Raw genomic sequence first — 12,957 nt, forward strand, 5'->3', positions numbered from 1 at the left:
ATCAAACTAAACCAATTTCATTTTAAAGTACTTTTAAACTCCATTTTAAAATCAACTTGAATACCGACTAGAGCTACAGGCCAATTTGTGTTACAAACCCACTATCAAAATTATTTGAAAGTTTGCTTTTGATAGAATATTCTAGAACAATTTGTTAAAAGTGTCTACCATCTCGGATTTATGGAAGAAATTTTGTGACAGAAGCCGTTATGTCTGTCTTTTGCCAAACTAATTTGCAAAAAAAAATTAAGAAACACAAGTAAAATTTAGTTTTGATCTTGTTAAAACTTGATCTTGCCTTTTTTTGAGAAAAATTGTGTGCATTTTGTCACAACTCATGAAAAAAACACTTGAAAAGTTGAAGAATACTATTTGCGAATTTTGTCAAAGTTACTGAAAAATACTCACCACAATTACTGGAAAAAAAATCTGCGAACTATACCGTTATCTCTGTCTTTTGCCAAACTAATTTGTGAAAACAATGAAGAAAAACAAGTATTTTTTTACTTGGTCTTAGTTTGATCTTAATCTTGTTAAAACTTGATTTTGGCCTTTTTGGTCTTAATCTTGTTTGGTCTTAATCTTGTTAAAACTTGATCTTTTGCTTTTTTTGATAAAAACTGTATGCGTTTTGTCAAAACTCATGAAAATCATTCTTGAAAAATTGATGAATAGTTTTTGCAAATGGCGCCAAAATCACTGAAATTTATGCTTGAAGTTGCATGTATAGTTTTTGTAAAAATGCGTTCAGATTTCTGAATGTCATTCTTGAAAAGAGACTAACAGTTTTAAAGCTTAAAGCATCGTTTTCAATCGAATTTTGAAAAAAAGACTGAAAACAATAGCTTAAGCTTTAAAATAGTTAACCATTGCGTACCACATAGTAAAGTTTTATTTAAAACCACTGGTTTTGGTTCTCGATGACAATGTTTTTGACGACAAAAATTAAAATAAGCAGAAGAAGCTTGACTTCAACGCAATTTGCTGTTGATGACGAACAATATTCTTTTATAAAGGAAACTCAAAACATGTTAAGAAACAGCAGCTCAAAAACAACTGAAAAACTGAAAGCTCTTGAAAAAAATAAAACAGAGCTCATTGATTTTTGGAGAAGAAATTACTTTAGACCTTTTAACTTCTAAATTTGATATGTTTGCTTATGGACTTGCAGGGTGTCTTGGATTATTAGTTGAAAAATAAACTTCGTTGAAAAAAATTTCAATCTTTCACGTTTTTCGCACTGTGTCAGAAATTAACAGGTTAAGCGAACAAACTAAACAAGGAATAAATTTTGCTATCTTTCTAGAAGATGAAATCAATCCCAAAGCTTACCTCTTAAGACTAAAAGTTTAACAACCTAACTATTCATGACTCACATATACGAGCAAAATTAGAAATGGCACGAAAAAGTACGAGTCAAACTAAATGACATAACGTAAGTATGTAATACAGCATTTACGAAAATTAATTATTTTAAAATAGGTATAATTTTTGAGAATTTTCTAGTGAAGAAATACTTTGTCAGCAATAAACATAACAAACAGAAAATCAAACACTTAAAATTGCGAAACGTTAATTGCAAACAGAATTTCAGGCTGAACTGTTTTAATTTTGGTATAAACACCCATGAGAAAATTCCCATTGAGTGTTGTTCCAACTTTCGATACGAAAGTAATGGAATATTTGTGCTCGGGGTGGGTTTTTTTTCTTCAGACAAATTTCGACTTTTTAACTAGCCATTTTTGACAAAAAAATTTTATCATTCAAAAGGTATTGTTGTCCTGAGCTTTAATTTGAAAAGATATTTCATCTGTGATCATTTTTTGTAAAGTTATGGGGGTTTAAAGATTGCCAATTTGGCCAATTTTGGACAATTATAATTCGCGCTATTAACGCGTAAGCGGAGATTTAATCCGTCTTATAAATCGTTCCAAATTGGTTGAACGAAGCTTATTTGCCATAATTGGTTTGTTACAAGGAGCGAAATCTATCCTTTTGTACTGTATATGGCGTGCGGGGGGATGATTTTCAAAACACAAAATCAAATTTTAGAAAAAAAAAATTTCGTTTTATTTTAATACATTTTATTTTTATAGGTTATTACTGCTCCTTAAACATTAAAAGGCAGTCGGAACATTCAGGGCTTCGCCCTGATACGAGCAGTCTTGTTTCATTAGCTTACAACCAGAAAACTGTTCAATTAATACAGCGATTGATTATTTACATGTATGCTGAACTGTAACATGGATTTTCTAATTAAAAATAAGTATAATGTTTAGTTTCATGAATTGATTAAAATCAAAATGAATACTAAATTAAGCCAATTTTTTGTACTTTTCTTAAATGTTCATTCAATATTATATCTAAAACACTTCAACCGGCTGCTGTGCAACTAGCTCAGAATGTTTAATTCACGGTTTTTTTTAGTTAAAAATAGATAAAAACATACATGACTGCTCGTATCAGGGCGAAGACCTGAATGTTCCGACTGCCTTTTAAGGTTTATGGAGCAGCAGTAATAACATAAAAAATTAAATGAAATAAAATAAAATGATTTTTTTTTCTCTAAAATTCGAAATTTTTTATGAAAATCATCCCCCCACACGCCATATAAAGTACAAAAAGATAGATTTCGTTCCTTGTAACAAATCAATTATGGCAAATTACCTTCGTTCAACCAACTTGGAACGATTTATAAGACGGATTAAATCTCCTTTTACGCGTTAATAGCGCGAATTATATGGCGCGATAATTGTCCCAAATTGGTCAAAATGGCCAAAATGGCAATCTTTAAACCCTCATAACCTTACTAAAAATGATCACAGGTGAAATATCTTTTCAAATTTAAGCTCAGGACAACAATGGCTTTCGAATGATAAAAAAAGTTCCGTCAAAAATGGCTAGTTAAAAAGTCGAAATTTGTCTGAAGAAAAAAAAAATCCACCCCGAGCACAAATATTCCGTTACTTTCGTATCGAAAGTCGGAATAAAAGTATATTTATGTTTTTAGATAAGGCTTTCATGCTTCTAGATAATAACATAAAACTATATTTAATTGAAAATTGAAAGAAAAGCTTTTCGATATTTTCTCTCAAAAAAACTATAATTTTTTTTCCAAAGTATAGTGTTATTTCAGTTGAGAGTTACTGATTTAGGTAAAACAATGCAAGAGTGAGAAATCCTATCAGCTAAAACGATCAAAGAAGAGAAGAATTAAACTGAAGATGCCATACATTCAGAATTGTTCACTTAACTTATTCAGACAATCGACAACTTTCAGAAAAAATTTTCTCGACTTTCTCGCTGAGACGACTTTTTTGAAAGTTTGCTAGAATTCGAATCAGAACTAAAAGGACTGTGATATGTTAAACTCCACAACTTTACCAGAGGTAGTAAAAAAAGGCTAGAAAAAAAGACAAAAACGGTGTTTTGGTTTTAGCTTCACATAAAACCATACAAGACTGCTCGTATCAGGGCGAAGCCCTGAATGTTCCGACTGCCTTTTAAGGTTTATTGAGCAGCAGTAATACATAAAAAAATGAAATGAAATAAAATAAAATGAATTTTTTTATCTTCTTAAATTTGAAATTTTTTATGAAAATCATCCCCCCACACGCCATATAAAGTACAAAAAGATAGATTTCGTTCCTTGTAACAAATCAATTATGGCAAATAAGCTTCGTTCAACCAATTTGGAACGATTTATAAGACGGATTAAATCTCCGCTTACGCGTTAATAGCGCGAAATTGTATTGCGCGTTAATTGTCCCAAATTGGTCAATATGGCCAAAATGGCAATCTTTAAACCCTCATAACTTTACGAAAAATGATCACAGGTGAAATATCTTTTCAAATTTAAGCTCAGGACAACAATACCTTTTGAATGATATAAAAAAATTCCGTCAAAAATGGCTAGATAAAAAGTCGAAATTTGTCTGAAGAAAAAAAAACCCACCCCGAGCACAAATATTCCGTTACTTTCGTATCGAAAGTCGGAACAATAAACAAAACTGTTCATAACCTTCTTTGATCTTTCTGGATAAAGCTGACTGCTTTTTTGATCGTCTAATGTTTGAAGATATTTTCACCGGTTTCGTTGATTTTAACTTCGAAGCATTTGTTGTTTAGTCTTACCAAAAACAAAAACCAAATTTTCTGTTTTGCGGGCAAATGTCACAGCTTTAGTCACCATTTGATGTAACTTGTTAGTTTATTTACTCGTGTGCAGGAAACTGTAATCCAAACAAGGTAATAACCAATAAGTTGGTTGTTTGCATCTGGTTTGCACATTTTGCTTCAGAGAGGATTGTTTATGATGTATATCTTGAATTTGATGACAATATGCATTCGCGTCATACTTTCCTGCAGCATTGATTGAAGTTTACGAATCGCTATTTTTTCTTCCAAAATTTGGATCTTATACTATAACTTTCCTTTTTTGAGAGAGTTTTTGTAGGAGGTTGCTACTAAGGTAAGTTAATTTACAAACAAAATCATTATTGATTTTTTATAATCATTTAGAACATTAGTCTTTTATAGGGTAAGTTTTTAGCGAGGGGAGTTTTTAGCCCTATTATATCTTCTTGTAATGAAAATTGAATCTTCTATTAAATCTTTTTGTAATTATTTCAATATATGAGATTTTTTGATATCATAGGGACTATATTTTATCTCTGTTTTGGAATCCACAGCTAAACTTCAGAGTGCACGGCAGGGACGGTTCTAAGAGAAGGGAGGGGGGGGGCGCTCTTTGCCTCTCAGGATTTGACCCCCTCACCAACTAAAAGATCCCACATGTTGTATTTTTTATGACGTCCAGTTTTGGCCAACCAACCCTGAAAATTTTGAAAAAAGCCCTTTAGCGCCAATCTATACTGATTTCTCCAATTTTTGACTCCAATTTTTGGTCAAGACATTTCCAAAACGGCATTTTTGACCTTTTTTCAGAAATAATTGCCTGCTGAGCAAAAAATTTCGGGAATGCTCGGAGAATCAATGATTTCCGAGACAAAAAACATCCGTAATAAGCCATTACAGATGTAAAATTCAGACCATGAAATCGATGATACCATCAATAAAATTGACAAACTGGGGGAATTGATAAAAGAGGCGGATTTCGTTCATTTACCAAGTAATTTACCCATGGGTTATTGGTTAACCATGGGTTCAACCATTGGAATCAAACCTTAAGCCCCCTTAACCTTCAACCACTGCCGGCGTTGAACGTAGGGGGGGGGGGGGGGGGGGGGGGTTGGCCGAATGACAATTTTTTTAAAAGGAAAATTAAATGAAATATTAAACTGCCATGAATTGAGGATTGAAAATGTGGAAAAATTGGACATATTAAAAATCTATTTAAAAAAATGTGAGAAATAAGAAATTATGAAACGTAATACATAGCAACTGCACTAAGCAGGAAATGAGAAAAATTGAAAACAAAATTGTAAATTTTATCAATAACCTCTCAGAAAATTTATTATGAACGATTGTCATTGATTGTAACAGGTCATATCAACAAAAAAAACGTTAGGATTAAAATCCATTTTAAATTCATTATAATTGATTGTTTTGTAATTTTGTAGATGCTGATTATAAGATTAAAAAATAATTGTTAACGAATCATGGGAAATCGGTGCGGTGTGGTTCCCATAATCAAAGCAAAATTTTGAAACTATTAATGAAGTAGATTGTTAAATTTTTGCTTAATGGCAATTTTTGAGAAGATTTACATTAAATGTTTATTTCAATTTTACCTTTGTTTCTTAAATGTCCTCGTTTTTTTGGGTAACTGATTTCTCTGAATAGTAATTTGATAAAATCGTCCCGTGCTCATAGTTGCTAACAAAAAAAAATAACTTTTTAGAACCTGTTTTTTTCCCACTCTTTTCGAATTGATTTTTCAGTAAAAAAAAATTACAGCTTTCAGTACACAAACTTTGAGTTGCAACAAGTCTGCTTAAAGATGATCATATTCAACAACCGATCGGCCAATCTATCAAATGTTTTCTCCTGAAACACAATTTTACATTCTAGTTTTTGTTACAATTGAGCTAATGATAATTTTCCGTAATAATTAGGTATAACAAGTCATAATCATTGTAAGAAAATAATCAAAATCATAATCGAAATAATTATAATAATAATCACAATCAAAATAATCATTTTAGTAAACATAATAGTAGTTGTAATAATAATAATCATAAAAATAATCGGCATAATGATAAAAACTGTTGAACAGGAATTGATCTAGGAATAACAGATAGAAAAATAGGATCATAATAGCAGATAAAAAATGTATGTATTGGCGAAGGCGCCTTCAGAAACATTTTTGGGCCAGCCATCCAAAAACGAAGGTCGAGGAAAAAAAGGGCCGTCGGAAACCCCCTTCCCCTAAATCCGCTACTGATAATGATCATAAATTCAAAAATAATCATAATAATCATAATATAAATAATCATAATGATCATAAAAATCATAAAAATCATAATAACCATAATAGTCATATTTTTAAAAATCATAACAATCTTAATAATCATAAAAACAGTTGTAATTTAGAAAAATCATAATAATCATATTAATAAAAATCATTATATTAATCATAACCATAATAATCATAGAATTATCGATAATGATAGGATTAATAGTAATTATAATAATAATATGATTAATAATAATCATATAATACTTAAAAAAGCTGCTCGTTTCAGGGCAAAAACTTGAATTTTCCGCCATCGTTTTGATTTCTGTGGAGTAATTTGAAATCAAAAATTATTGAAATTTTGAAATTTTTTTTATTTGAAGTCCAATTTGGAACGAAGTCTAATACAGACTAATTTGGAACGAAGTCTAATACAGTCTAAATCTACGCTTACGCGTTAATAGCAAGACAAATATCGTAAGTCAATTGTCCCAAATTGGCCAAACATTGAAACCTCCATAACTTTAGAAATAATGATCACATGGGATATATTTTTTAATTTGAACTCAAGACAACAATAAATTTCAAATGATGTAAAAAATTCGTCAACAATTACTTGTTAAAAATTTAAAGTTTGTCTGGAGATAAAAAACCACCCCGAGCACAAAATTTCTGTCATTTTCTTCAAAAGCCGGAAGAATAAAATTAATCATAATAAAATGTTTCGAAAAAAATTTCATCACGTTCGAACTGAATTGACCTAAAGTGAATCAAGCCTCAGGAATCAAGCAAACAAACTCAAGCATACAAGAGTTTTTTTGATCCGACTTTCGGTAGGAAAGTAACGGAATATTTGTGCTCGGGGTGGGTTTTTTTTTCTTCAGACAAATTTCGACTTTTAACTAGCCATTTTTGACGGAATTTTTTTATATCATTCAAAAGGTATTGTTGTCCTGAGCTTAAATTTGAAAAGATATTTCACCTGTGATCATTTTTCGTAGAGTTATGAGGGTTTAAAGATTGCCATTTTGGCCATTTTGACCAATTTGGGACAATTAACGCGCGATATAATTCGCGCTATTAACGCGTAAGCAGAGATTTAATCCGTCTTATAAATCGTTCCAAATTGGTTGAACGAAGCTTATTTGCCATAATTGATTTGTTACAAGGAACAAAATCTCTCTTTTTGTACTTTATATGGCGTGTGGGGGGATGATTTTCACAAAAAATTTCAAATTTTAGAAAAAATTTTCATTTTATTTTATTTCATTAATTTTTTTAATGCTTTTACTGCTGCTCCATAAACCTTAAAAGGCAGTCGGAACATTCAGGGCTTCGCCTTGATACGAGCAGTGTTGTTTGTTTTTAGTATTGATCCATTTTCACGGTTATTGTTCTGACTTTCGAAGAAAGTGCACAATATCTATGCTTGGTGTACTTTTTTATTCATTCAATTTTCGATTTGTTAACTAAGCGCTTTAGACGGAAATTTTGTATGCCATCAGAGAGATATTGTTATCCTAAGCTCAAATTTAAAAAGATATTTCACCTGATAATGTTTTCCTTAAAGTTACGGGCTTTTGAAAGTTGCTAGTTTGGCCAATTTGGGATAATTAAAGTGCGATCGATATATAGCGTACTTGTAACACGCGTAAGAAGCAAATTAATGCGTTCAAAGTCGCATTGAAGCCAGCAATATAATCCTATTATCACAATACGAGACGCTTAACACACCCTTAGTATTTTTGTATTTTACATAGCGTGTGGAGGGATAAAATTTCAAGTCTCATTTGCCATTAGAAATGATTTCTCAAATCACAGAAACTTTTTTTTGCATTTATCTTGAACACTACGACTGTTTAACAACTGGAATCGAGCTAATTGACAATTTTTTGCTTAATGCGAAATTTCCTGAAGGGTAATATTTCATTTAGTGTGGAAGAGTCTGGTTTTTTAGGTATCGATATCGGTGACAAAATTAGTGAGTTTCACTAATCATCATTTACATAGGTAGACAGGATCATGTGTTTGTGTGGCAGTCAGAAAACATGGCTGATTGGGTGGTGGATTATTCACTCAATGGCCGCAGTCATGTTGATCTTCGCCTATGCCGACAGCGACTGGCTAGTTAGAGTGCACTGGAACGAGAAGATGATGAAAGAGTGGCCAAAAAATGTGGAAGTTGGCTACCTGAAGAACGATAGTGGAGCCGAGATTATTACATACCACGCTGCCAAACTGAATTTACATTGGTAGGTTCGGTGGAATAAAATCTATAATAAAATTGTATAAAATTGGAACAGACGTAAATTAATTTTAAATCATCGGCCAAATTTGACCAGTTTTCATGCAAATTTTAAATTTCCTACAACTTGGAGACAAATTTTTGTCTGAAAAATTAGCTTCTGTATGCAAAAACTGTCTGAAAATGGTCATTTGCTCTTAATTCTATTAAGTCTGTTCAATTTTTTGGCAGCTCTCGATAGCAAAATTTAAAATTCAGGTCCGGATAAGCAATTGAGAAGAGCAAATGACCCCTTTCAGAAATTTTTTGCTTGCAAAAGCAAACTTTTCAAACGGAAAGTATGTCTCAAGCACGATTTGACTGACAATCGAACCATTTATGCGAAGCTGACAGATTACTTTTTGCGATGGATTTTATCTGGGTCATTTTTCGCAGCTATCTATATATGAAACAGGTAAAGTAAAAAACCAGCTACCATTAAAGCAAATAATAATGGGAAATTACATAATGAATAATTTTTTAAGTGAAACTTGAACTTAATACATCTTTCCGAATAATTTGTTCAATTTACATAGCAAACCTGTCAAATTAAATAGGTTCCTCAGACTCAAAATCAGTCCATATTGAACTAAATCAAGCTATTTGGTGATAATGATTTGCTTTACGACTCAAAATACTACACCTATGCGACCTATGAAACGATTTTGATTGTCAGAGGATGATAAACAAACATGATCAAAAATTTCAAAATTTTTCCTCTATCAAAACTTTTTAACATGAATTATTCGAGATATTCAATGCTTTTAGCGTCGGAGCAGCAAGCCACGATGCTAAAATTTGATACTTGATTTACTAAAAAAAATAATTAGTGATCACGTTAACGATTTCTCCTTAACAATTTTGTAACGATCTCTATCTGATTAACTTGGTCGAAAATATCAACATAATATCAAATATCAATCACAGACTATAATTTTAAGAAGTTCTTGCTGATATCAATTTTGTAAAGATATGGAGGTTACAGAAGTGACCTGATTGTATCATGCTTTATTTCGAATTATCTTTCGTCCTAAAGCGAGGATGCAAAAAATGCGCTCAAAATGATTCCGTATCTTATTGATTCAAAAAAAGCTATAATTGGTCGTATAATGCGTTACTCGTACGGAAATAAAATTTCGGTTAACTAAAAACTCATTTTTTTGGTCCGACATTGCTTAAGAAACTAGCGAAGGATTGAATGAACTGTGTTTTTCTATCCAATTTTGGCTCAAAGAAAATTTGCTGAGGGTCTATTGTGGTATCATGTTCACAATTCCTTCCTATTGTGATTTTTCCAAAAAAATTGCCTGCTTATTTCCTTTTTTTTCAGACTCAAACAAATGAAAAGGGAATGAATGAGAAGCTTACATGGTGAGCAGTTTGCGGAAACCTATTGCGAAGTTAATTAGAGAAAACTTACCTCAGTCGATTTTGCATTTTTTTCTCTAATCAAATACAGTGCTGATTTAAATTATCCGGACAAACCGCAAAACTAGAAATTTTAAATTTTTTTTTCAAATTGGGTTACTTTAGACAAAAATGATGGAGACAAAAACTATCTTAGAATTTCAGCAATTAGTATGGTGCTATTTGTTTTTGCAAGCCCAAAGTTTTACTCCAAAGAAGGATTATTTTTTGGCCTTTTTAGTCCACCAAAAATTACACTATAATTACCGGTTCAATTACTGCCAAAAACTATAGCAAAGTGAGTCTCCTACGTAGCCGGACAAAAATTAAGCAGGAGTCTCCAAAATTTTTTGGAATGAATTTAATATAATTTTGTTTGATAACCAAATGTTAATTTTACTATGTAAAACACTGTCGTTTATTTGAAAACATTTTTTAAACGTTTTTTTAACGTTCTTTGGAGACAATACTCTATTGAAAAATGTTGGGCTCACGTAAAAAGTTTTCTTTGCAATGGTTTTTGGCAGCAGTTTTTGACCCGGTAGTTGTAGCGGAATCATTGATTGACTGAAAAAACCAAAATTAATCTTTTTTGGGGTAAAACTTTGGGCCCTAGTTTTGCAAAACAATTGCATTTAATTAATTTTGGAAAATTTTTGAGCAAATTTTGTTCCTATGATTTTTTAAAATCAACTAAATTTCCGAAAATCTCATTTTAAAGTTTCAAGTTTCGTGCATTTCGTCCGGATAATTTAAACCAACACTGTTCCGTTTCCCTAACTAAAATTACATTAACAAATTAGCATAAAATTTACTTCTTCATTTGTAGAAGAATTTTGTAATTTTTTTGACAATTTTTGTTCAATAATTACTCTACCTGGATTTTTTGTGGTCAGAAGATTCTGTGCTTCGTGTTTATACTGGGAAAATTATAACAAGTGTGATATAATATTTAAGCATTCTAGGCCATGATTCATGCCCGTGATTCAGGGAATGTTTTTTTCTAATTCTTGCAATTTTGCATCTATTTGAGTAGCCCTCGAAAAAAAATTGTTCGATATTTTAAATAAACTTTCTTTATTCTTGAAATAATTGCCCTCGGGATAATATGTGCTCATTGCACAGCAACTGTCTCTGCTTGTTCGTTTTGGTTTTATTTTGGCTGACCCGACAAAAAAGTTGGGTCAGCGACTAAGTTTTCAATTAATACTAAATAATAGACAACATCGAGCATAAAAAATATAATTTTTCGATCTGTATTTCCCAAAAATAATTTTTTTTCTTAGAACTTTAGAAAAAAGCTTTACAAAGTTTGGTTATTTGTAGGAAAACGGAATGGATGAACGACCCTAAGGATCCAAAGATGCAGTTCAGAGACTGGAATCTCCTCTTCACAGAGCCAGACAGTCCCTTTTGGCTAATTGCACTGGTCGCCATGCTGGGCGCCATTCCTCTGTCTCTCATGCTGGCTTTCCTTCTTTTCCCATTGATTTTGTTCTTCGCCGGATGTTCCAACTGCTCAATTAGACTACATCGCAAACTGAACAAAATCTACAAGCCTTTCAGAATAGTGTGTCAGATTCTGAGTTTCTTGCTTGTCGTCTTGATGGCTACAATTGTATTCTGCTTCGGATATGGAGTTGAAAACGAGCTTACAACCGGTCAGGTTTACATGGATTATTTATTCTATTGCGGCCACCCGAAGCCATTCCATCCCGACCTTTGTTCGTTTGGGTTCGGTTATTGGAATATGTGTATTGCGCTTTTAATCCAACTAATAGCTGCTCTTCTCTCATTGGCTGAATGCTGCATAAACTTCCAGCCAATCAAAGCCGACAATAGACCGGAAAGCATTTTTGAAAACCTAAACATGGACGATCCTCGAGTCCAGTTCGTGTTGGAGCGACTTCGCGACATGAGAAACCGAATGTCGACTGTGAACATGTCAGTAAGACATTCAATGCGACGACAGTCGACGAGACGAGGAACTGTGCTTGGAAAAAATTGGAGGCCTCCGAGTCATGAAATGACAGACGCATGTGATGATTTGACGGGATCAAAAGTTTAGATTTGCAAACTATTATAGTTCATTAAACTTTTATTGTCCAACTTTTTTTAGAATATTGAGAAAACTTTTGAGACTACCGGATATCTTTTTTTTGGCTTTTCGTTGCAATTTTTTGTTCCGTTCTTAGTTTAGTTTCCGTTTTTGCTCAATCGAAAAAAGAAATTCGACGCTAAAAATTTTCGAGAATTTGAACAGAAAATTAGAACCGTAAAACATGAATGAGTTGGACAATAATTGGTATTAACAAAAAGTATTTGAAAGTAAAAAAAACAATAATGAGACAGTTTTGACAGTTTCGATCGTGATTGTTTCGATCTTCCAGAAGCTGCTAGGTAGGCAACTGCGAATCATAAGAAAAGATTATTTCTTGATGGTTATTTGTAACTACGATTGGCTCTGACATTTGTGACTAGCAAATTGATTAATCCCAGATCTTCATTGAGTTTTTTGTAATTCCGAAGCATTTTTGAGTTTGTGAGCTAATCCAGCAAGACTTATTAAATAGTAGCAAGGGTTCTTGCAAAACAAGATAGAAACTGCAAAAAAGTCACCTACACACTATTAATAGCATAAAACAGAAAATTATTTTGGCCAAGTTATTCAAGAAAATGAAAGTGATTCGTATTTAACTTGAAAGCACCACTCAATTCGTGGACAGAATGTTTTAATAATGGGGCAGAATATTTAAACACGGCGGTATGTTTTAGTTATGGCAGACAAAATTTTGGCGGCCAGTGAAATTTTTCGTTAATCTCCAGAGTTAAAAATAAACACCAATGG

The 12,957-nt window shown here is 32.2% G+C and overlaps 1 protein-coding gene across 3 annotated transcripts; it reads left to right on the plus strand.

The window, feature by feature from the left end:
- The first annotated feature begins 4,262 nt into the window (after positions 1-4,262).
- Positions 4,263-12,251, plus strand: LOC134848166 (uncharacterized). 3 transcript variants are annotated; one of them, XM_063865526.1, is made up of 3 exons: positions 4,263-4,471; positions 8,376-8,670; positions 11,436-12,251. In XM_063865526.1, exons 2-3 carry the CDS (start codon positions 8,441-8,443, stop codon positions 12,175-12,177), a joined length of 972 nt encoding a protein of 323 aa, XP_063721596.1. In that variant the 5' UTR covers positions 4,263-4,471; positions 8,376-8,440; the 3' UTR covers positions 12,178-12,251. The 3 variants fall into 3 exon arrangements, with proteins under 3 accessions (XP_063721596.1, XP_063721597.1, XP_063721598.1); XM_063865527.1 differs by having other exon boundaries at positions 8,429-8,670; XM_063865528.1 differs by having other exon boundaries at positions 8,433-8,670.
- Positions 12,252-12,957: the final 706 nt, after the last annotated feature.

Source organism: Symsagittifera roscoffensis, chromosome 6 (genome assembly GCF_963678635.1).
Source record: "Symsagittifera roscoffensis chromosome 6, txSymRosc1.1, whole genome shotgun sequence".
NCBI classification, from domain to species: domain Eukaryota; kingdom Metazoa; phylum Xenacoelomorpha; order Acoela; family Convolutidae; genus Symsagittifera; species Symsagittifera roscoffensis.